General features: G+C 49.5%; 1 protein-coding gene across 1 annotated transcript; it reads right to left on the bottom strand.

The window, feature by feature from the left end:
- Positions 1–6,552: 6,552 nt before the first annotated feature.
- On the bottom strand, positions 6,553–10,554 carry LOC127686462 (vomeronasal secretory protein 1-like). The gene is made up of 6 exons (XM_052184674.1): positions 10,465–10,554; positions 9,993–10,114; positions 9,740–9,810; positions 9,411–9,521; positions 8,782–8,883; positions 6,553–6,656 (listed from the first exon to the last, which is right to left on the bottom strand). The coding sequence occupies exons 1-6, from the start codon at positions 10,552–10,554 to the stop codon at positions 6,553–6,555; spliced, it is 600 nt and encodes a 199-aa protein (XP_052040634.1).
- Between the last annotated feature and the right edge of the window lie 12,423 nt (positions 10,555–22,977).

Below are 22,977 nucleotides of genomic sequence, written 5' to 3'. Positions count from 1 at the left end.
TCAAGATGAAACCTGGAGCTCCAGCTAGGTTGCTGCTCTGACTGGGGCTTTCTGTCACCCAGCTGCTGCTGCTGCTGCTGCTGCTGCTCGGATCCAGTGGCACACGTGTGTGCATGTGTGTGCGTGCATGTGCATGTGTCTCTCTGTGTGTGTACACGAGCTTACAGTTGAATACATCATGAGCAAGTGTACATGTATATATGTGTGCATTATGTTTGTGAACCTGTGTGCTTATACACTTTGCTTGTAAGTGTGCTTGCATGTGAGGGTCAGCATGAATGTCTGTGTGTACACACATGTACACATGTCAGCACTTTTCTGCTTAGTGAACCTTGCCTCTGTCATGAAATTCGTGATTCTTGGAATGTTGTAGAAATTCTCACAATCACCCTGGGACACCATAGACTTGTTCTCAGATAAGCCCTGTAGTATCCACCAAAGCAGTCTGGAGGCCTGGCAGAGCTGAGCTCAGTCTGGGGCTAATATTGTCTCTAGGAAGAGAGCAGAGACCTTTAGCTTGGGCTCACTGAGACAGAAGCCAGCAAGAGAGGCGTGGGGTAAGGTGAAGCTATGGCATCATGAAGGACCCAGGTGAGGACAGATGTCACTCTTCAAACCCTAGACCAACGAGGAGCTTCCAGGCAGGGGTGCTGTGGCAGGGACCTGGTTCATCTAACTGTTGAATGCAGGACAGTCTGGAGTGAATAAGTTCTGCAGTGGGCAGTGGGCAGTGGGCAGTGTCCATCAATAGCATAGTGAAGGTGTCAGAACCCCTGAAAATGGGGTTACAGACAGATCTAAGCTGCCGTGTGGGTGCTGGGAACTGAGGCCTGGTCTCCTGGCAGAGCAGGCAATGCTCTTCACTGCTGCTTCTCCGGGCCCGACTGCCCATTCTTGTAGCTCAAAACCTTATGTCTGAGGGTCTCGGATTACACATTTGTCCTAAGGCAGCCATGGTGGACAGGTAGCTGCAGAGCTCCGGGGACATCTACTTAACTCTGAGCTGGATCCATGATGTCATTCACTGCAATTATCTTAGTGGTGGCGTAGTGCATCCAGAAATCTCAGGCTAAGTGATGGCAAAGACAAACTAGGGGACATCTCTCTGAGTTCCTGGGGCTCGTAGTGATCACCTGCTGAGTGTTGTTTTAGGTCTTGGAAAGGTTCCCCTGTAAAAGTGGGTGTGTTCCTGCACATGGCATTCCGGGCCTGGCCTAGGTCCTGTGGTTGAATCATCTCCCACGGTCCTCCTGGCTGTGAGCCACACACAGAGCAGTGCAGGACAGGCTAAAGACAGCTGTGAAGCGTCTGGGCCCATTCTTCCCGTAAGAGAACTCAGCCTCTATTTATAAAGTGGCCATCTGGAGACATTAGAGACTAACATAGGGACTGTAATACTAGCATCTAGCTGCTGCCTGGGCCATAATACCTTGCCTCAGCCTGCCTCCTTCCAAGGCATCCTGTGAAGACATTAACCATGAGTGTTTGCTAGCAAACTTTCTGGTGCCAGGATCTCTCACCATGGTATTGGTGGCCACACATCCTGTCCCCCTCCTGCCTAAGAATCAGAGAGGTTGGCTGCAGGCTTGGGTGAATCCCTGTAGCCTCCTTAGGAAGGTAGAAGAAGGAATTCCTACTCTGGCCAAGTTTTCTCTCTTCGGTGTCCTTGCTGTTGTCTGTTTGGCATTAAATAAATCTTGTGACATTAAAAAAAAAACATGGAATCATTTTGGTTTCAGTGCTGATTACCATATCTGAGATCTCCGGGACACTCCTCTATTGCAGTTGACCCTTCTTTGCAATTATAAAACCCAAGTGCAATACTTGGTTGGAAGAGAAATGCCCCTTTGTGACGGACTGGGTCAGCCCTGGCAACTCCATTTCCCTGTGGATAGTGGATGGCTTCCTGTGAATCCTCCACGTATCTTCCTTTTATGGACTGCCAACAGAACTGGAAGATCCCTGTACTGCTGAGACAAAATTGGAAATTTTTTCTATTTCCAGAGGCTTGTAGTTTTCCTTTGTATTTCCTAATTGCCTCTGATCACACTTATGTGGTGAGACACCTATTCAGATCTGTGTTTGTTAGACAGGCTTTGTTTTGAGGTAACTTTATGATAGGTCCATGAGATGCTCAACGGGTAAAGGCTTTGCGAGCCTCGTGACTTGAGTTCAATATCTATAACCCACATAAAGGTGACAGGAAGAATCAACTCCACAGTTGTCCTCTGACCTCCACATACGTACCGAGGCATGTACACCTTACATACACATATACTCAATAATAAATTAACTAATATTAAATGTAATCAGGGAAGAATTGTGAAGAGCAGAGATGTTTGCATTTCTCCCAGGCTCATATTCTACATTGACTACATGAGCACCGTGTGAAGGCTTCATCACCTGCTTTTGGCAGAAGGGGTCACTGGAACTAAGAGTGTTCTTTGAGGTCACAAGATGTATTTAATGCCATGGTCAGATATATAGACAGCAGCCTGATGAGGGCTTTGAGGAGAGGAGATCTGGACCTACTTGGTGGGGTCTCTTCATAAACCTCTGGAACAAATGGAACACAGGATGTGTGGCCATCATATACCATCCTTCAGTGTAAATTTCTATCCCAGATAAGATGCACCTGAAGGTCTGTTAGCTAGGGACTCGCTGACTGTCTCAGCAGGCCGCCTGGTGCTATCTGTGAAAAGGGAAGGGCCACTGCAGATATTATGGTCTCAACAGCAGCTGAGTCTCACATTCCACTTCTACATCACATAGCATTGCTTCTGACCAAGGACCTTACTTCACAGCTGGAGAACTTCACCAGGAACTATGGAAAGTGTTGCTTGCTGGCTAGCTGCCCGGAAGGCTAGGTTACATTCAACTAACTTTCTTATATTCTCCAGGACCACTTGCTTAGGGAATAGTGCCGCCCACGATGAGCTGGGCTCTTTCACCCAGATGAATTAATAACCAGAGGACCACCTCCTAGACATGCCCACTGGACAATCTGGTCTAGGCAATTCCTCAACTAAGGAATTTCATCTTAGATGACTGTAAAGTTGACAGTTAAAGCTAACCAGGAAAGGATCAGGATCTCATCAAGATTTTTCTCACTATGTGGCCCTCATCAGAGACCTGTCCATTGCTACCAGAGGTGATTCTTATGAAGGGAGGAAGGGAGGAAGGGAGGAAGAGAGGGAAAAAGAAAAGGAGAGAGAGAGAAGGAGATGGAGATGGAGATGGAGAGAGATAGACAGAGACAGAAAGATACAGAGACAGAGAGACAGAGACAGAGAGACAGAAAAAAGACAGAGAGATAGACAGATGGAGATGGGGATGGAAGGAAGGAGAGAAGGAGAGACAGAGACAGAAAGAAAGAGAGAAAGACAGAGACAGACAGACAGAGAGAGAGACACACACAGAATCAGAGAATATGGTAACCAAGTCCCGGCTCAGTGTCAGACTTTGTCTACACACATTACTGGTACAATGGATTCTGGAAAAGCCTGAAGCCTCTACCCCCATAATTGTATGAATGTGTGTAAAGGGAGACCCCTACTCTGGTATGTTTTTTTTAAATACAATGAATGAGCTACCTATTCAAAGGTATCTTTAAAATTAACAAACAAAAAAACAAACAAACAAAAAACCCAGAAACTCGGAAGGAAACTGGTGATGTTCTTGTGTGTACATGAAGACCAACCAGAGAAAATCAGCAGAAGAAAGGCAGAGCAAGCGATAACAGAAAAGAAGAGCAGAAGAAAGGCAGAGCAAGCGATAACAGAAGAGAAGATCCTCACTAGCCACTAGAAGAGCCGGAAAGAGAGATGTGTGTTTTATATATTCATTTAGGGTATTAAAGAGGAGAACAGTCCTCACACACACATAGGAAGATCTATGTGCTATGAATTTGTTCAGGAAATGACATTTGAGTTTGTCTGCCCTGGGGGAGCCTGACAGGTGGACAGAAGGCGAAAGCTAGAGTCTCCGCACAATGCTCTGCCAGAAAGTGCTGGGAACAGGATGCGGTCAGCCATCTTGAAAAAGGCTACTTGAAAGCACAGACGGCTGCAGCCCAGTTCGTAACTAGTATTCCAGATCTGGTGCCTGCTAGCTGACTCCGTGTGTGACTCACTTGAGAACCTGCGGCCTCCTTCCTTAGCTACAGGCCTGGGCTTAGAAGGTATGATGTGGTGAGGCCCTCCATGCTTGCCCAGTCACCGTCTGCACCTCAGCTTCAGGTGCAAAGTCGTGACCCCTCTCTTGCCTTTGTAACCACCACCGTCTGTTGGTTGGGTCTGCTAGATGAACATGAAGCTTTGAGACACAGAATCTGCCTCCCTCTGAAAAAGGGCCCAGGGGAATACATGAGCCCTGCCCAGTCAGGAAACTTGGGGACAGGGCGTGGGGTGAGGGACAAGGGCACCCACAGCCGAGTGTGTATTTGAAACTTCGGGTTCCCTTTGTAGCTCACAAAGCTGGAGGGGAGCTAAGCATTCACGTTGCATTTTCCTGAGGAAAGAAGTGGCTCTAGTCCAGTGAGCCTAGAGAAGCCTCTGGAAGGAAAGATGACTGCAGTTAGTACTCTAGAGGGGAGAGAGGAAGGAAGAAATATGGAGAAGAAAGAAGGGGTAGAGAAGGAATGGCAAAGGAAGGTGAGAAAAATGGCCGATGCCCAACCAAGATGATCATGGACTGGAAGACAGTGGGAACTGTGGTGGATTATGGGAAGAGATTATGACTAGGATGTGAGGAGGGGTCCATGGGGAGAACAGAAGCATTCAGGAGGATTTGGGTTTAAACCCAAAGACAGATGCAGCATAACCCCTTAGCCTTGGTGCTCCCCTCACAGCAGAGGCCAGCATTGGGGAGAGATGGCCATAGAATCATGTTGTTGTTGTTGTTGTGTATTTGTTTTTACAACAGTGAATGTTGTCCTATCACACTAAGGAGCCAATTAATGAGTCCATTGAGAGAGAAATTCAAGAAGGGTCTGAGACCCGATCAGCACTGGGCATTCACTGAGCCTGAAGCAGGAGAAGGGGGAGGAAATGTGCATGGGAAAGCACACGGAGCTCACGACGATCGGCCTGGCTTGTAGCTGTGCTTAAGTGTGTGACTGTCTCATCACCTGGGCACCAGTTCATCCATCCATCCATCCACCCAACACCTAACTATCCACCCACTTACCTCCCTTGCATTCACCCATTCACCACTAGCTTCCACCCACTGATCACTCTCTCATTCAACACCTCGCCCATCTACCCTCCCACCAACCAAGCTATCCAGTCACCCATCTATCCACCCACCCACCCATCCATCCACCCATCCACCCACCCATCCACCCATCCATCCACCCATCCACCCACCCATCCACCCACCCATCCACCCATCCATCCACCCATCCACCCACCCATCCACCCACCCACCCATCCACCCACCCATCCACCCATCCACCCATCCACCCACCCATCCATCCATCCACCCACCCACCCATCCACCCACCCACTCATCCAGCCAGCCAGCCATCAAATGACTGAGCAACACGGAATGGAGATTATATGACATTCTATGACTCCGACATTTTTATAATGACATTGAGAATCTGGTCTATCACCTATTACTATTTATAGCTCAAAACAGTGAAGTTCTTTCCAAACAAACTCTTTGACCTCTGAGAGTTTTAGAAAGATCATGTAACTTGCCATAATGTTACCATAAATGTGGGCTTGGAGACCCTAATCAATGCCGATGAAAATCTGCTACTAAGATGCCCACACACTGGGCGGTGCCACATGGTCCTATGGAGAGTGACTGCCTGGGCACCGCGTGGACCGCCTTCTCTACCAGGCAGAAGTCGGTAAAACAAGGGAGGATCCTGGCTGACTTCCACACACAGCGCTGTGTAGGACGGTGAAAGGCAGCCTGGTTCCTGGTTGAGCTAAGGCTGGAAACCTTGGTGACCCTGAGGGATGGCAGGCATTTTGTCTGGTTCCCAGACACTAGACTCCTGACAGGAGAGACCACAGCCCTGCATAGATTTGTGGCCATCAGTCACATAAGGGCAATGCCCCAAGCCCCTCCACAGGTAGAGGGCATGACCACAGGAAAAATAGCTTCAAGAAAGATCTCCATTTTAATGAGGTACCTAAAGGCCTGGAGGGCTTAGCTAATAAACTCCCCTTTCCAGACACTCCTCCCTGAGAAGTGGGGTCTGGTTTTTACTCATCCACTCTCCACCATGACAATAATGTCTTAAAACCATGGACTGCCTCTTTTCATCAAGATCTGCTGAGGGGAGCAATGGATCAGGCCTTTGTCTAGAGAGCCAGCCATCTAATCTCCCACAGAAGGCCTCTCAGTGCTCCCAGCCACGGCCTCCACCAAGACAAGCCATTGACAGAACAAGCCAAGGACTCTCCTCCCCGTGGGACGTGGGACGCAGCCGCAGCTCTCCCCTCTTTTCCCCCTCAGCCCCCCCCCCCCGCTAGATCCAACCCGTGGGCCTCCACTCCAGTCTCAGCTCTTCCGCAGCAGCCTGTGGAGCCTGGGTAATCACGAGTCTGAGAACCTGATGGCCTCGGCCTCCCTGCAGGCCTGGGAGAACCCGGAGCCACAGTCAAAACTCCGTCTCCCTGCTTCTCCAAGCAGCCCGAGCCCTGTGGCAGGGTGGACACGGCGACCCCCTTAGGCCTACAGCTCTGATCATCAGGGTCTGATGTCAGCACAGCCCACTGTTGGAGTCTCATCTCTTCTGAGGTGAGACTCCTCACCTGGCCTGTTCTTGCTCACATCCCGCTGACCCTCCTCAGAATGGGCTGTAGCTATGCAGCTAGCCGGAACCCATACATACTCTTCATGCCGCTCCACGCTCTGGCCATCTGCGTCTGTTTAACTCATGAAGGAGGCCTTGGGGCAGCATCCGACCCTCCCTCACACACACAGAAGTTCTAGCCATCTGCGTGGGAGGCCTGACCTCAGCTTTTATTGGACCTTATGATTAGACAGAGAAGAACTCTTGTCAGAGGGCAAATACCATCAGCGTGGGAAATGCTGCTTCAGGACCAGGAACCAGGAGCTGCTGTGCTCCTGCCCACGACACGCCCAGGCCCTGTTCCCACAGAGCCCGAGCCCCTGCCCCAGGCTGTCCTCCCAGGCCCTCCAACCCCAGGCGTGGCACTCAGGCACTTTCCTCGATGAATTGCAGTATTCTATATCTATGCACATATGTGGTCATGTGAGTGTACATGTATGTCTGTGTACATGTGTGCCCACACCTATGTATCAGCATGCTCACAAGAGTGTGTGTACACATCTTCCTCAAGGAAGCCACAAAACTCTGTGACCCCAGCAGTCTGTATTAGAGGCCTGCTGTGTTGTTCAGAGGCCTTGGGATACTGGGGATCCGCATCAGTGACAACTTGCCTGGGATTGCGGAGGTTGGGCAGTCCATACATTAAAGATAATGGTTGTATTCATATCCCCCTGGGAAAGGGGGGACTTGGGCCTTAGCTGACTCCTCAAGCCACTCAGAGCAAAGTCTCAGAATGACCTGAGAAATAGCATTGAATGGCATCGGAATGTTTTAGCAAGGTTGCTCCTGGAGCGGAGTCCTTCTCCACGGCCCCTGTGTTTCTCCAGCTTGCAGAGAGAGATCTCAACAGTGCCCCCTACCCATGGAAACAAATTCGCAGTCTCCTACTGTCTGTGCTGCTGGGTCTGGGACCCTAGCCCCAGGCCTGTGCCCTGGTCTCATTCCTACGTAGTCCCCAGGTGGTCCCCACCTGCACACAGGCTCTGCTGGTGCTCACCTGTGGCTTGGAGTCCCACCCCGTCATTGATGTGAGCTTCCTCCTCATCGCACTTATGGCTTAAAACCTGGGCTTTGGGGTGACACACCTACAGATGGATCTCAGGGGTGGGGGGCCCCCCGGCACAGTCTCCACCTTCTATGCCAACCCCAAACAAGGCTGGAAGCTTCCATGTCTCCTAAACACTTCCCACCCCTCCTCCTCTCAGTAGGTCACGGGGGGGGGGGGTGACGGTGACAAATGAAGCCACCAAGGGGCCACATGCACAGGAAGAATCACCAGGGACTGCTGAAGCTCTTTATTGAGAAGCTGGGGTGGGGAAGGATGAGGGAAGAGAGGAGGGGAGTCGGAGGGCCCAGCGGGGCACTCTCCACCTCCCAGAGGACAGAGATTCTGGAGGCGCTCACTCCCTTGGGCTGCTTGGAGCCTTGGGTCACCATGCTCTAAAAAGGAGAGTCCGTGAGGCAAGCAGGGCACAGCGACTGAGTGGTTATGGTGGGGGCTGGGAATCATAGGTGCTTTGGGGTAGCATCACAGGCTCGCTCGCAGGGAATCAGAGCTACAGAACAGGAATTCCTTTCTGCTGAGTCCCCTCAGAAAAGCTCTGTCCGTGCAGTGGTGGCCAGGCAAGGGTGTGACCGACAAGTGGAGGCATAAAGGACATGGTGCCCTGGGACACAGAACGTAGGAAGCTCCTGGCTGCCACTGAGCCTTCTAGGCGGACCCCGAGGCCCAGTTGGATACCAAGATTTTTGTTTGTTGAAAGGATCACTTACCCTACTCACTCTCTGGTTCACAGTTTTCTGTAGGAAACAGAAAACCCAGAGATAAGAATAAACCCTGGATAAGAGTCTGTGATTCTCATCTTCCCATGACCAAGACCTGGAGCAGGGACCACACTGTCCATGTTGGGGCCAGGAGACATGAGAGTGACAGAGTTACAGGGGACAGGGAGGGGAGCACGTGTCCTCACCCATCTGCTCGAGTATGACCAGGTCCTCTGGTACAAGTCCCTTTACACGTGTGAACTCCTTAAATTCCTCCAAGGCCTCCAAATTTTCCTGGGGCTCCCTCCCTGTAGAAGATGGATGGGTGAGCAGAGAAATGGAGGTAACCACATGTTTGCCAGGAGCCAGGATCTGAGCACCAGGTGTTTCCTCATGCACTGGGCAAGGGCAGGGGAAGAGGTGGTATGGACGGCTATCAGTGAGCTCGGATGGCATCTGAGCCACCAAAGCACCCTGGCAACCAAAAACCTTCCCGTAGAGGCCTGTTACATCTTCCACCTGACCTAAAGTGCCCCTGGGCTGAGAAGGCTTCAGTCAAGACACCACTGTTCTTATGATATAAACTCCACATAATACCATGAGATTCCACAAAGCATCACCAACGGCATCTATGGTCAAGAGGCATGTCTTCCTCTGTCCTGGATGGCACCTGAAAGGCTTGGCAGTCACTACAGTGGAACAAGGTAGTTCTCGCCAGCCAGCAGCACCATGCCCTGCCCGTGAGAGGAAAGCTGCTCCTCTCATATGGGGGGCGGGGTGTCTAAAGGAATGATGGGGCGGGTGTGGCTATGCTGAGATTGAGGGGGGAACTTACCTATGAGCTGAGTCATGGTGAAGCTCATCCCCTCCATCTCGCCATCACAGTACAGCATGTAGTGGTCCTTCACAGATGACAGCTGCACCTGCACATGGGTCTTACCCTCAACTGTGGAGGTCCCAGAAAGAGCAAAGTTAGCTTACAGCCACCTGAGTTCCTCCTCTGTCACCTCAACCTCTAGTCACAGATTCTAGGTGACTACTGTAGCCTGAGAGCCAAGGTCCAGGGCTCCCAGGACTCTGTGATCCTTCCTGGGGTGGGGTTTGGCAGGAGGCTCTCCCTTACATGGGCTGCCAGCCACCCATCCCTGGGCTGATAACACTCACAAGTAAGATACTGGCCAGGCACATCTGTTTTCTCCAAGATGGTGGTCACTTCAAGACACTGGCTATAGATCCTGGAATCAGAAACCGTTTGGCAGTAGCCCTCTTAAACCTGGTCTTCATGCTGACTGGGGTCCTCCCTCTTCAGCCCACTGCTGTAGTCCTTTCCAAGTCAGGGGGACTTCTTAAAACTACTCACTGAGAAGTAATGGGCCAGGAAAGAGACCAACCAACCATGGGAGCCACAGACACTTACAGATGTGTGATAGAAAACTCCATGTCCCCGTTGTTCAGCACCAAGATAAATATGGGAGAGACCCTGTTTATTGGGACGTCATCTTTTGACACCAAGGCCTTCATGAACCACTTCCCGGAAAACTAAAAAGATGACATTTTCTCTTTGCCTGATGCCTGACCACCCTTCCTGTGGAATAGGTGCCCTCCAGTTACCATTCATGTCTGCCCATTCCATCCCGCCACCAAAACATAGAAAGCTCACATGATCAGGACCTGCTCACCCCAAGGGTACCAGGGCTCACGCTCTCAGACTGCACCCCTGAGAACAGGGAGGCCTGAACATGCATGGGGATCCCTTAACTCCAAATTAGTCTACTCTCTTTAGTTACAACCTGTGACCGGGGTCAGATTGCGATGTCCCCTGAATCCAGAACCCCGGTCTCCCTGCACCGGTAAAGCTGAGACCATCCTGTGGCCCAGCCCTGACTCACACTGTCATTATCGAAAGACAGGGATGAGGAGTCCTGGGCCTGCAGGGCAGCAGGCAGACAGAAGCTAATGATCAGGAGCAGAGTCTTCATTTCTAGGGTCTGCATTCACAGCCAACCAACAGGTAACAGGGACAGGAGAGGCTATACTGGTCCCTCACTTGACTGCCCTTTATACAGACCCATGCAGGGTCCTTGGAGAACTTGGCAGAGAGGACCAGGACCTTCTGAGTTATGTCCACAGCCAGCTGGCAAGATGAATATCAGTGTTTTGGATAACAGCTTGTTAAGACTTCAAGAAATCAAGACCGTTGATTGGAGTGGCAGCCACTGTTCAGAGTCCAAAGAAGCTGAGGGAGAACTGGGAACTCAGAGGAAAGGCTATGTGATCCACACAGTCTGATCTGTTGTTGGAATCTGGAGAACTACAAGGGCCACCCAGCAGTCAGAATGGGGAGATATCCACTCTGCCTTATGTGCACCAAGCTCACCTTTGAGTCTGACACCTGCTGCTCTGTTGGGAACTTTGTCCAAGGGGGACAAAGCTGTTGAACTCAGGGCTTAGCCTGCTCATTGAGTTGTACTTCTAGAAACACTCTCCATGCCTTCCCGTTCCTGGTGTTCTCCTCCTCAGGGCACTGGCAGGAGCTGCCTGAGGCTGCTGTAACAAACCACCTCCAACCAGGTCTTCAACACCTCACATCCACTCCCCTCAGCCCTGGAGGCTAGAAGCTGGGTGTGAAGACTGGGCAGGCCAGAGCCACACTCCCCAAGGTTCTGTGGAGGCCCCTGGTTGATAAGCAGCTCCCCATAATTCTCTTCCTGTGGTTTCCTTACCCAAGTTTTGCCTGTCTTCACCTAGCCTCTCCTCAGCCCTGAAGGCCCCTCTGAGTGTCTGTGACAAGGACTCTGGTCAGAGGATTTAGGACACCTTAGTTCTTGCCTATCTCAGTTGAGATTTTAATCTCTGAAGCAAGGCCTCAATGTCCAAAAGAGCTCACAGTCTTTGGACTACATTGTATTATGAGGCTGGCAGTCAGCCCTTCAGCACCTGGACATCTCTCGACAGTTCTCCATGGTTTCTATTTGCCCTCACAGGTTGGTAGAACATAGGGTCTGCAATAGGGGGCCTAGGCCATAGTCACCATTGCACTCAGAAGGGCTCCCTAGGCTGCCCTCACCTGCTCCTGACCCTTTTAATCGTGCAACTCCCATGCCCCAGACTGTTTCTACTGTCTGTCTGTGTCTGTGTCTGTGTCTGTCTGTTTCTGTGCCTGTGCCTGTGCCTGCGCCTGTGTCTGCGCCTGTGTCTGTGTCTGTGTCAGTGTCTGTGTCAGTGCCTTTAGTGTAAATGAGTAGAGTATCAGGCAGTCTCCTTTGGGTGGCATTCACTGTATGGCCTCTGCACCGAAGCCCTAAGGGGCTCTGAGAGCAGTCATGTTCTCTTAACTTGGGCAATAGAGACTCCTAGCTTGGTTGTCTGTCCTGGGACCCCAGCCTGACCCAGCATGGGATGCAGCATCTTCCCAATGGTGTCTTTGGTCCCTTGCTCTCACTGCCCTTAGGGCTCAGAATACAAGGAAGTAGTTTGACCTAGTCATTATCCTATAGGAAGTTCAGCTGAGTAACCCCTGACCTTCCAGGTAGGAAGGCACAAAGCCAACACCTGTCAGGCCAGGGACCAAGAGGTGGGTCCCAGCCTTCTGAGTGGAAGTCTCTGGCAACCCTTCTGTGTTGATTTTCTCCTGGTGACAGACAGGCACCCTGCCTACTGCTGAAACCTGAGAGAACAAGTGTTTGTCTGGATCCCTGAAAGCCCTCCATGGCTGCCCTATTGTCATGAGCCAAATACTCGAGGCTCTGTAGAGGCCCCTGGATGTTTGACATCTGAAGGGATCAAGGTGCATCTCTGTTCATTGCTCAATAGGGTCAATGTGAGGGAGGCTTCAGTTAAGACCCAGCAGGTCACAGAGGGACAGGCAATGTCTTAATGCCCCTTGCATATACAGTGAAGACACTTTTGTCCCCCACCTGCCCTCTCCTAAAGTTCATAAAGGAAGCAGAACTGCCATTTCCAGAGCAGAAAGGAGATTCAGAGCCATGTGGGGCTGAGGGCACTGAGAGATTCCTGTCACAGATAGTGGCCTTCACAGTCTGCTATTGATCCATGAGGAAAAAGTCGTTATAGGTGGGGACTTGAGAGGCTTACTAACTCTTTGGACCCCACCCCACACTGAATAGGATGTACTGAGTGTCCCCAACACAGGTCACCAAAGGCCTGTCTTTTGCATGGGTCACTCTGAGTCTTAGACAGCCTCAGGCTCAGATCTTCTAAGCTGCATCTGTGTGGCACCAGAGATACTGAGACAGATTAGGGGATTCCTGACCCGTGTCAAGCACTGCTGAATATTGTTTGTATCACTATTAATGTTAATGGAAAGTCACTAATATAATCACTCATTCTGATGTTGATTTTTCTATGAAAATGTTGGGAGGTGACGATTTGTCTCCCTAATTGACAGCTGTCAGACTCTTCCTGGTATCCTGTCTGCCTTGAATAAAGGACTGTCAATCAAGCAGCCAGACAAACCTCCCTTATGCCGACTACAGATATTTTGAGGAGGCTACTCAACAATTGCTTGGCTTGCTGCTAAACCACAACTCTGGCTCCAGGAGGAGAGGTCCTCACTATGCCTGTTTGAAGGAGCTGATGCTAGACTTTTCCTCCAACCACATCCACCCCAGACATAGGAAGAGCAGCTTTCCTGGTGGCCTAGGAGGGGGGAGTCATGCCTGGTACAGAGGGATAGTTCCCTGCCTAGGACGAATACAGCGCTTAATGTGTGTATGGTGGGTATGGGTGGACTGTTGAGCTCCCTTTGTGAGCAAGAGGTCCCTCACTGTGCTGCCCTGCTGTACCTGCCGTCTTATGCTTCATCAGTAGGTTCAATAAAAGACTTCTTCAGGAGTTGGCAGGATGACTCCCTGGGTAAATGCACTTGGCATCAAACCTGACAACCAGAGTTTGCTCCATGGGGGGCATATGGTAGGCAAGAACTGACTGCTAGGAGTTGTCCTCTGACCACCACTGGTGGACCATGGTACACACACAACCCCTCATACAATAAATGCAATGTAATAAAAATGAGAAAGGCAAGAAGAAATATGGGAGATGTCTCATTTAATAAAGTACTTGGCTCAAAGATTTGAAGAACTGAGGTCTGTCCCAGAAGCCATGTAAAAGCAAGGCACAGGGACAAGTGATCTGGATGATAGGCAGACAAGAGGCAGACAGAGCCTGGGGGGTCCCTGGGGATCACTGATCAGCTAATCCAGCCTACTTAAAGTTTCAGGACAGTGAGAGACTTTGTCTCAAACCAAAGATGGAGGGCACCTAAGGACTGACACTCAAGGCTGTTCTCTGGCCTATACACACACACACACACACACACAGATACACATACAGAGAGAGAGACATACAGACACATATACAGAAACACATACAGACACACATATACAGAGACACATATGGACACACACATATTCCACATATACAGAGACACACAGTTATACACACAGAGATACACACAGAGAGACACACTCACAGAGATATACTCACAGAGACACACATACACAGACACACAGAGAAACATACACAGAGAACAGAGACACACACAGACATACACACACACATAGACACAACTCACACACACACACACAAGTAAATGAACAGAAGACAACTTGGGCAGCGTGTTCCTGCCGACTTTCATTACCCATCACTAACAGAGTAGAATGATCAGGTCTGGAAAGGAGTGGCCAGCAGCTTTGCCGGTTGCAGACAATGGCTGCAGAGCACAGCAGCTGAGCAAGAACGGAAAGGCGAGGAAAGCAGGAGCTGGAGCCATAGAGGAGGCATAGCCACACTCAGGACATTGGTGATGACAGCAGGAGCCAAAGCAAAATAATCCGGTGGCAGCTGTGGCATGGTCATACAAACAAGAAGGAACTAGAAGGTCCCTGAGTGTCCAGGAGGTAAAGGCCAGGGGCTCGGGCACCCAGGTCTAGAACCATTGTCAATAGATGAGGAGTCCCGCCTTTCTGGACCTACGTAGAGCTGTGTCACAACCCTGTAGGGCCCAGGGTCTCAGTAGCCATGAACACGCAGTCACTAGGCAGTGCCACTTGCTCCTGCGCCCAGCCATCTGCTGCTGCCCCTGCCATTCACTGTACCTGCACCTGAGAAACACGACATCTGCCCACGGACCAGCTAAGAAGAGTTCTTGCTGGCCACAATTTCTATCCACATACAGAGCAAAAGTCCCCAGCCAGGTGACTAGGAACATTCCCAAACCCGGGGCAACCTGGACAGCTCCTGGCCTCAAGGACGATCCTTGGATACTCAGGAGTCAGGCAAGTAGATCTGGACTACAAGGCTAACGATGCTAAAGTGTGTGACTCACACCAGCGCAGCGGGGGAACCTATCTCAGTCTGCCCATGTCCGGCAGCGGTTTGCTGCTTGAGTCCTCAGGATCCTGCAATCTCAGTTCCTTCCAGGCCCCTCCTGAGATGCTGTGACCAGAAGCCACGTGGAACGATTATCTCAGGTCCCTGCTGACACACGGAGCAAAGCGACTCTGCAGCATGCTGTCACGTGTCCAGGGGAGTTATAGCTGTGGGTTGTTTGTGTTCTGCAATTGCACTTTTAAAATATAAAACAATCTGGTACAGAGTGTGAATAGGAATTGTGGCCCAAATGCCCAACATTTGTGGAGAGGTTCCCACAATTACTCTGTTAATCTGCTAGTGGTGATATGGGCGGTTTAATATCTTTTAGCGTCAAACTAACGTCCTTTTGCAGGTACAAAACACACCTACTTACAGTGTTTTCTTTTTTAAAGAAAGGTTTATTTTATGTTTGGATGCTTGTGTATCTGTGTGAAGGTATGTACCTGTGTGTGAGTCCTCAGAGCCCAGAGGGAGAGAGGAACTTGAGAGCTAAAGTCACCTGTGCTTGTAAATCGGCAAGTATGGGAACTGGGAACTGAACTCACGCACCGGAGAGCAGCAGCACAGGTGGTTAGCCAGTGAGTCAGTGCCCCAGGCCCAGCCTGTCTCCTCCCTCCACACTCTGACTTCAGTTTGCTCAGATACTGTGGAAGGTTTTGTGTCTGCATTCGCAGTGTCTTAGTACACTTAGTATAGCCATGTAGCTCTGCCTGGCCTTGAGCTCATGCTGAAGCCCCAGCCTCAACTCTTCCATGCCCTGGCATTCTAGGCGGGAGCCATGATGTCTGGCTAAACTCTAACATCTACAGGGCCACTGAGAGATTGTTCCCTTCCATGTCAACTCTGATTCTTTTAAAGAATCTGTGAGTTTTATGTAGGTTGTAGAATTAATTTTATAATTGATAATATTCTCTTATTCTGTTAATGTGCAATACCATGCTAAAACCATTTTTAATTACTGATGTCCCTGTTTGTTACTTCCTTATTTTTGGCCAGCTTGCTAGAATTTGTCAATATTGTTCGATTCTGTAAATATTCAACGTTTCTTTTATAATCAGCTGTAAATTTGCTTGGTTTTCTTCTAACATGTAGCATACAATGTTTAAGGCACCATGACACCAAACTTAAGAATGTGGGCTTGAGTCAGCCTTCTTTCCTGCTACAGTCTTCCTAGCAACACGGTTCCAGGCCAGCTTTCAGAGCAGGATCTAACAAATATCATGTGCTCCACTGAAAACCCACAGGGCTGACATCAAAGATACTAGCACCGCCTCTATCTAACCAATAGATGGGTTCGTTCCGTTCATGGGGGAATTGCATAGATTTATACTACAAGTCAAACTAACCTTCAGTCCTGGGGATAACCCCACTCCCACCACATGTCACTCCCAAATCTCCCTCCTGCCTCCCCTTCAGGGTCACCTAATCCTTAGCTCATAGCATCTGGAAACCAGAGGACTTTTCTCAACTTCTCTGTTTGTCTCTATGGCATATTATAAATCAAAGCTGTGATCTCTCATGATAAGCTCATTCCCATGATGTTTTCAGTGCACAATGCACAATGATCTATCTGTCAGCAGACAGCTCCATATCAGTGCAAGGTGGTAATTCATTGTATGGACATGCCACAGCCATACCTTTGGCTCTTCCTAGTTTTAGATCATTATAAAGTAAACTTACCTATTAGTTGTAGTATAATTCTAAGCTTGCATTTTGGCATGTAAACCTGAAAAATATTGCTAGATCTTACATTTAGTATCTATACCAACAGAAGAAATCACAAACTGTTTTCCAAATTATATTTAAACACATTGTGTTTCTGCAACTGTGCACCTGAGTTCCTATTATCTAAATATGCCTGGTTGTTGTCTTGGGCTTGTGGTGTCTGTTTTCCTGGGTGGCTGAGATGTTCCTGTATGCTTGTGATCTTGGCTGCCAAACATACATCATCTTTGGCTTGGTCTGTTGAAGTACATTGCTAATCATCACTAGTGGTTTGCTTGCCTAATATTAAGGGTTGAGGTTTCCTCACTGACACTAGTGTTGATCATGTAACTTGAAATGCATCTCAATGCACGGCTTGTTTTTCTGTCCAGGTAGACGTGTCTTACGTACATAGCTGTTCTTAGCATGAGGAAGTCAACCCACTCCTTTATTTTCCTTTACAGAGTTGTTCCTTGCTGGCTGATCTCAGAACTGCCTTGCCACCCAGGTCATAACAATCCTTTCTTTGTTTTCCTCTCATTGTTTTGAGACCAACAGGAAATCGAGGCCTGTAATCCTGTAAGAGCTGAATTGGAGAGGAACACCAGGCTCTAGTCAAGGTCTGGTTGCTGACCTGACTGTGGTTGGCAGTTGACCCAGTGCCATGGATGGAGAGATGGAGACTGCTTCTGTACTTATGTCAGAAACTAAATTACATTTCATAAATGTATTTTAATGAAGCAGATAGCATTGTGAGCAACTGGGATTTGGTGCTCCCTGAGTGCCAGGCTGGGACACTCCTTTAGCCTCCAGAAAACTGATGATATCCCTGGCTCTGCTAATCACGTGTGCATGTTGATCTCCTGTTCAAGGACTGACACATGGGCCTATGTGGGGACATGCTTACGGGAATGATTCGTGCATGGTGTGAGGAACAACCTGACAGGTACAGAGATCTCTCCCATGATACAGAACTGCTAACCTGCTTCCTGATCTATCTTAAAGAGCACCAGCCCCACCCTCTCACACCCAACATGACAGGCTTCCCGCCCAGCACCTTCTATACTAACATCAAAACCCGAGCCGTGCCAGCTCCTCAGCGCAGTCCAGGGCTTATCACAGAGTCCTCACTAATATTGTGTATGGATACTGAGCCTGTCAACCTTTGGTCCAGAGAGGCACAAAGATGCCATTGTGGGACCAGCACCTGTCTCCAGGGCCATGGAGTGTGGATAGCCCCACAGGAACTGAAACCCTTCTCCAGAGATGACCTTCTGTGTCTCGGGGCAGGTGGCCAAGTCCAGGAACTGCAGAGTGGGGAGTGGAAGGCAGAGTTCCTGTTGGGAGGGAAGTTGGACTTAGGCCAGAAGCCAGGGCAGCCAGGGCAGCCTTCACTGAACTCAGAACACAGGCCGGCACGTGGACTCATGGTGCCTCGCATATCCATTTGTCTGCAGGGAATGAGACCTGGCCGTGTTGAGAGCCTGTGGGTGCTCAGACAATGAGAAGGACGGCTGTGGACTCCAGAGGCGAGAAGTTCAACAGGAGCACAGGGCTGGTTCAGGACAGGCTGTGATGGAGCCTGCTTCTCCATCCCATGTCAGGGCACAAGACGGCAAGAAACAAATCACATGGACCTCAGTTCTACCAGAGCAGCCCTGGTTCTGCAAGTGTCCTGTCAGAGGGCCCTCAGATGACACAGCAGCAGAAGGTCAAGTCCCCTTGTTGGACATGAACCCCCTTGAGTCACAGATGTGACCCCTTTCACTGATTCCTTCAGGGTGTACTCTACCATATTGGAAATTCACTGTTCAGTTCACCTGCTTGTATCAGTTGGATGTGTTGTTTGGTGTTAAGCTTTTCATTAATTATTTATTTACTTTACACCCCAAATGGATCTTCTCCTCCTACTCTTTTCCCAGTCCCTCCCTCTCCACTCCCCTTCCCTAAGCCTTCACCCCTTTCTCCTAGGAGAAGGGGAGATCTTCATGGGTATCAGACCACCTACATCAAGTTGTTGTAGGACTGGGTACATCTACTGAGCCTAGACAAGGCTGTCCAGGCATGGGAAAGGGAGCCAAAGGCAGGCAACAGAGTCCAAGAAAGACGTTTGCAGCTCCTGCTGTCAGTGGTCACACAGGGGACCAAGCTGCACATCTGTTACCTATGTGTAGGGGGTCTAGGTCCATCCCGTGCATGCTCTCTGTGGACCCCTATGTGCCCAGGTTAGTTGGTTCTGTAAGGTTTTTGTGGTGTGCTTGACCTCTCTGACTCTTTCAATCCTTCCTACCCTTCCAGGAGATTCCCTGAGTCCTAATGCCTGGCTGTCTGTCTGCATTTGTTGCCATCAGCTGCCGGGTGATGCTCAGATGACTGTTCTGCTAGGCCTCTGTCTGCAAGCTTAACAGAGTATCTTTACAGAGGTAGGCATGGAACACGGGTTGAGCCAGTTATCGGTTACCCAGTCCCTCATTTCCTGCTCCTTCTTTATCCTTGCACCTCTTATAAGCGGGGGGAAAAATGTGGGTTGAAGTTTCTGTGGCTGGAAATACAAACTTGCACAACCACATTGGACATCAATTTGACAGTTTCTCAGAAAATCAAAAATAGTTAAGGCTCAAGACCCAGCTATACCACTCCTAGGCATCTGCCCAAAAGATGCAACAATGTCTCACAAGGACACTTGCTCAACTATGTTCATAGCAGCTTTAATCACAATAGCCAGAAAATGGAAACATCTTAGAAGTCCCTCAACTGAAGAATGGATGAAGAAAATGTTCCTCTACACAATGGAATGCTACTCAGCTATTAAAAACAAGGACACCAGGAAATTTTCAAGCAAATGGAACTAGAAGAGATCATCCTGATTATGGTAACCCAGAAATACAAACATGGTGTTAAATATTTTAAGTACTTTATACATTCTATAGTCATTACCCCATTGGATGTTCAGTGGAAAAGACTTCCTCCCCTCTGTGAGCCACCTCTTCACTGCTGATTATTTCCTTGCCTATGCAGAAAGAAGAATTTTAATTTCACATAGTTCTATCTGTCCTGGGATTATTTCCTATATAATTTCAGTCCTATGCAGAAAGTCTTGTCTCAGTCTATATCCTGAGTCTTCAAGTAGACTTTTGTCTGTGTCCTGTATCCAACCACACTAAACCATGCTGGTTTAGTGACTGCAGCTCTGTAGTGTAGTTTAACACAGATGCTATAACTCCTCCAGCTCTAGATCCTCTGAGCTGCTATATGAACAAGAGGGTTATTTCCTATTTCTGTGAGGGATGATGACATTAGGCTTTTGACAGAAGTTAGTATTGAAGCTGAGGCTTGATTTTAGTAATATTGGCATGTTCACAACATTGAATCTGCCAATCCATGACCACGGGTGTTCTTTCTGCAACTGTACTCTTCAATGTCCTTCCTGCTTCACAGGTCCTACAGGTTCTGTAGAAATTTAATTTTAGCACCTCCTTCCTTACGCTTTTTCCTTGGTATATATCTCTCTTCTTTTTTTTTCTTTTTTTGTTTATGTGACTTGGACCATCTTCATGGTCTTGTAGCATGTTTGTTATTGTTATTCAATGTGCAAAAACTAATTTTCCGTGTTGATTTTATTTTCTGTTTCCTTGTTGGAAGTATTCTTTTCAGTCAGATCTCAGACTTTTCTGGTTCCTTATACATCTTTGCACACACAAAATAATTTAATGTGTATATAAACATAGTGGGACCTTTTACTTCCTTTCCTGTCATACTGCTGGGGCTAAGACATCAAGCTCTGTACGGAATAGAATAGAGGGCGCTCATACTCTTGTTCTGTGTGTGCACCTGTCTTTCTACTTTCAAGGCCTGTTAAAGTGGAGTCTGTGACTGGGATGTGGGATAGACCACGGCAGCTCCAGGGAACTCAGAGCCCGCAGGGGGACACTCAGAGCTCATTATTGAAACACTTGCCGGCACAGGCTGAGTGCTGCCAAGCTGTAGAGTTCCCCTCAGTTGATAAGGACAGCTGAGGACAACAAGGATGGGTCCCTTCCCCCATGCAGTCCTGCTGCAGGGCCCAGCCTCCTTCCAGGGGGACTCTGTGGCCTCTCAGTACCTGCCCCCTACTCTCCACAGCTGCCTCCCAGGCTCTCCCCCTGGAGCCCTGTGGCAGGTCTCTGAATCGCCATGGTTCCCTGTCCTTGGCCTCCAAGCTACATCAGGCTTAAACAACAGGTTCCTTCTCAGGATGGCTCCTGGTCACAGCCCTCAGAGCTGGGACACTGTTGTCCACATGTGGCCCAAGTGGCCAGGAAAGTAACTGTTCCTAACAAGAAGAGCAGCTGGATCTGAGGTGTGACTTGGACCTGAGGGTAGGCCAACCAGGCTCTGTGCACAAGGCCTCCTTGCTGACCTTTGCCTGGGGCAATGATTCCTCCCCCTAGGACAGCCATCATGGTAGGTATGGGGAGCCATGGGGGATGGTGACAAAGGGCTGCTTCTTGATAGAGAAGGGACAGATGAGGCACAAAGGCAAATGGTGATCTATAAAGGTAAGCTGGGAAACTCCATGTTAGGATAAGGTGATTGATTTTATTTAGGTGTGCTGACTAGGGCAGCCGAAGGGGCCTTTGATAGCTGGGCCTTGGTAGTCAGCTAAGGGGGAGGAGGAGACACAATAAAAGAATAGACCTCGGTGGGCAGCTGTGGGAATGCAATGGAATGGCTTTCAGCAGAGCAGAGGGGACGCGAGAGGGCGAGGCCTGCCTCGGTCATGCTCTGGATGCTCAGGCCAGCTGGAGTCCCCTCAGCTTTCTTCCTTCTGTTGAATGTCATCTGTTTCTGCACATTCCCAGCTGTCTGTGACTGCCCTCATGACTGTCTAACAGGTCCTCTCTTTCCCTGTAAGAGCAGCTCTCTAAATAGATTTTTTTTCTTATCCTGACGCTTCTCCTTCACCAGGGCCCATGGAGTCACCTTGTTAGCCTTCATTTGACTGCAGGTCTCTGGTTTAGGTCTGACCATGTCATCACCTGGTTAGCCCTCCTTTGACTGCAGGTCTCTGGTTTAGGTTTGACCATGGAGTCACCTTGTTAGCCTTCATTGGACTGCAGGTCTCTGGTTGAGGTCTGACCATGGCTAGAGATTCTCAGTCGGTGCTCTTCAGCCCTTTGTGAAAGGTTTCCATGTTGCCCATTGGTAATTAATTCCAGTCTGTTTTGCTCTTGTGCCCTGTGCACTTCTGGCTGAGGTGTTCAGCCAGGCTCTCTGGGAGTGCCTCCTCAGGGTTTGACTTGGCTCTGAGAACAAAATCACATAGACTGTGTGGCTCATAAACAGAAATTGATTTCACAGTTTCAGGGCCAGAGGAGCCAAGGTCAAGGAGCTGGCAGGTTTGGTGTTTGCTGAGGGCCCACTTCCTGGGTCTCAGATGGCTGTGAACCACTGTGTCCTTACCCTGATCCCCTCTGCTCACTTCACACTATCAATTACACTATGAGACCTGCACCTCTGCAAGGCCCCACCCCTAACCCCATCTCCTTGAACTGAGGCATCAACACATAGAGTGGACACAAACATGCAGGCCATTGCGAGGCCCTCTGAGTGTCACATGCTATCTGAGCTGTGACAACTAAGACTGTTCCACTGTCTGCAGATCTTGGTGTCACTTGGCATATCCAGCCATTTTTGAACTTTTCAGCAGTGTGTAGTTTGCTGGAGCGCTCCCAGGAGAAGTTGCTCACAGTTTTCTTTGATGGGAAAGGCTGGGAGGGGGAGAAGGAGAGGAATAGGGAGGGTGTGAGGAAGTGTGTGGGGAGGTAGAGGGCGGTCAGAAGAGGAAGGAGAGGTGCCAGAGAAGAGAGGATGCTTTTCCCACAGGAGAGAAATGACCTCTGTGTTGCTACAGGTTCTCCCTGGAGGCAGAAAAGCTGATGTCATGAAAGGCTTCACAGAATTCAACAGAATGATCACAGGGCACAAGCCCCTGGAGCTCAAAGGCACCTGAGCAGTTGTGGGTGGAAAACCTGAGATTCCCTTCAGAGCCCACTCCCTCACTGTAGCAAGAGGACTTCAGGGAGCTTTAATCATCCTCACACCATATTCCCAGCACCGAGATCCCAGGACGCAGGACCACAGAGCAAGCCCCAGCAGAGTTGCATCGAGTGGCCTTACTCTCCCTGACATACAGAACAACCACGAAGCCTCAGGGAAGTTTCAGTGCCTCAGTGAAGTGGGACTAGGTCTCTCTTGCTGTCAGAAAGGTCAGACTTCTCAAATGGAGAGGCCCAGAGTTCAGGGAGTGGAAGCAAAGCCAGGCA

The sequence above is a fragment of the Apodemus sylvaticus genome, chromosome 5 (genome assembly GCF_947179515.1).
Source record: "Apodemus sylvaticus chromosome 5, mApoSyl1.1, whole genome shotgun sequence".
Lineage (NCBI taxonomy): Eukaryota > Metazoa > Chordata > Mammalia > Rodentia > Muridae > Apodemus > Apodemus sylvaticus.
Note: the sequence above shows the minus strand (reverse complement) of the source record. Positions and strands in the feature narration are given on the sequence as shown.

Bases quoted from the DNA above. Each gene is read 5' to 3' on its own strand.
- LOC127686462 (XM_052184674.1), bottom strand. From the start codon at position 10,554: ATGAAGACTCTGCTCCTGATCATTAGCTTCTGTCTGCCTGCTGCCCTG. The intron at 9,811-9,992 runs GTAAGTGTCTGT...TTCTGATTCCAG, and splicing joins GAGTTTTCTATCACACATCT to GATCTATAGCCAGTGTCTTG. The intron at 8,884-9,410 runs GTAAGTTCCCCC...CATCTTCTACAG, and splicing joins CACCATGACTCAGCTCATAG to GGAGGGAGCCCCAGGAAAAT.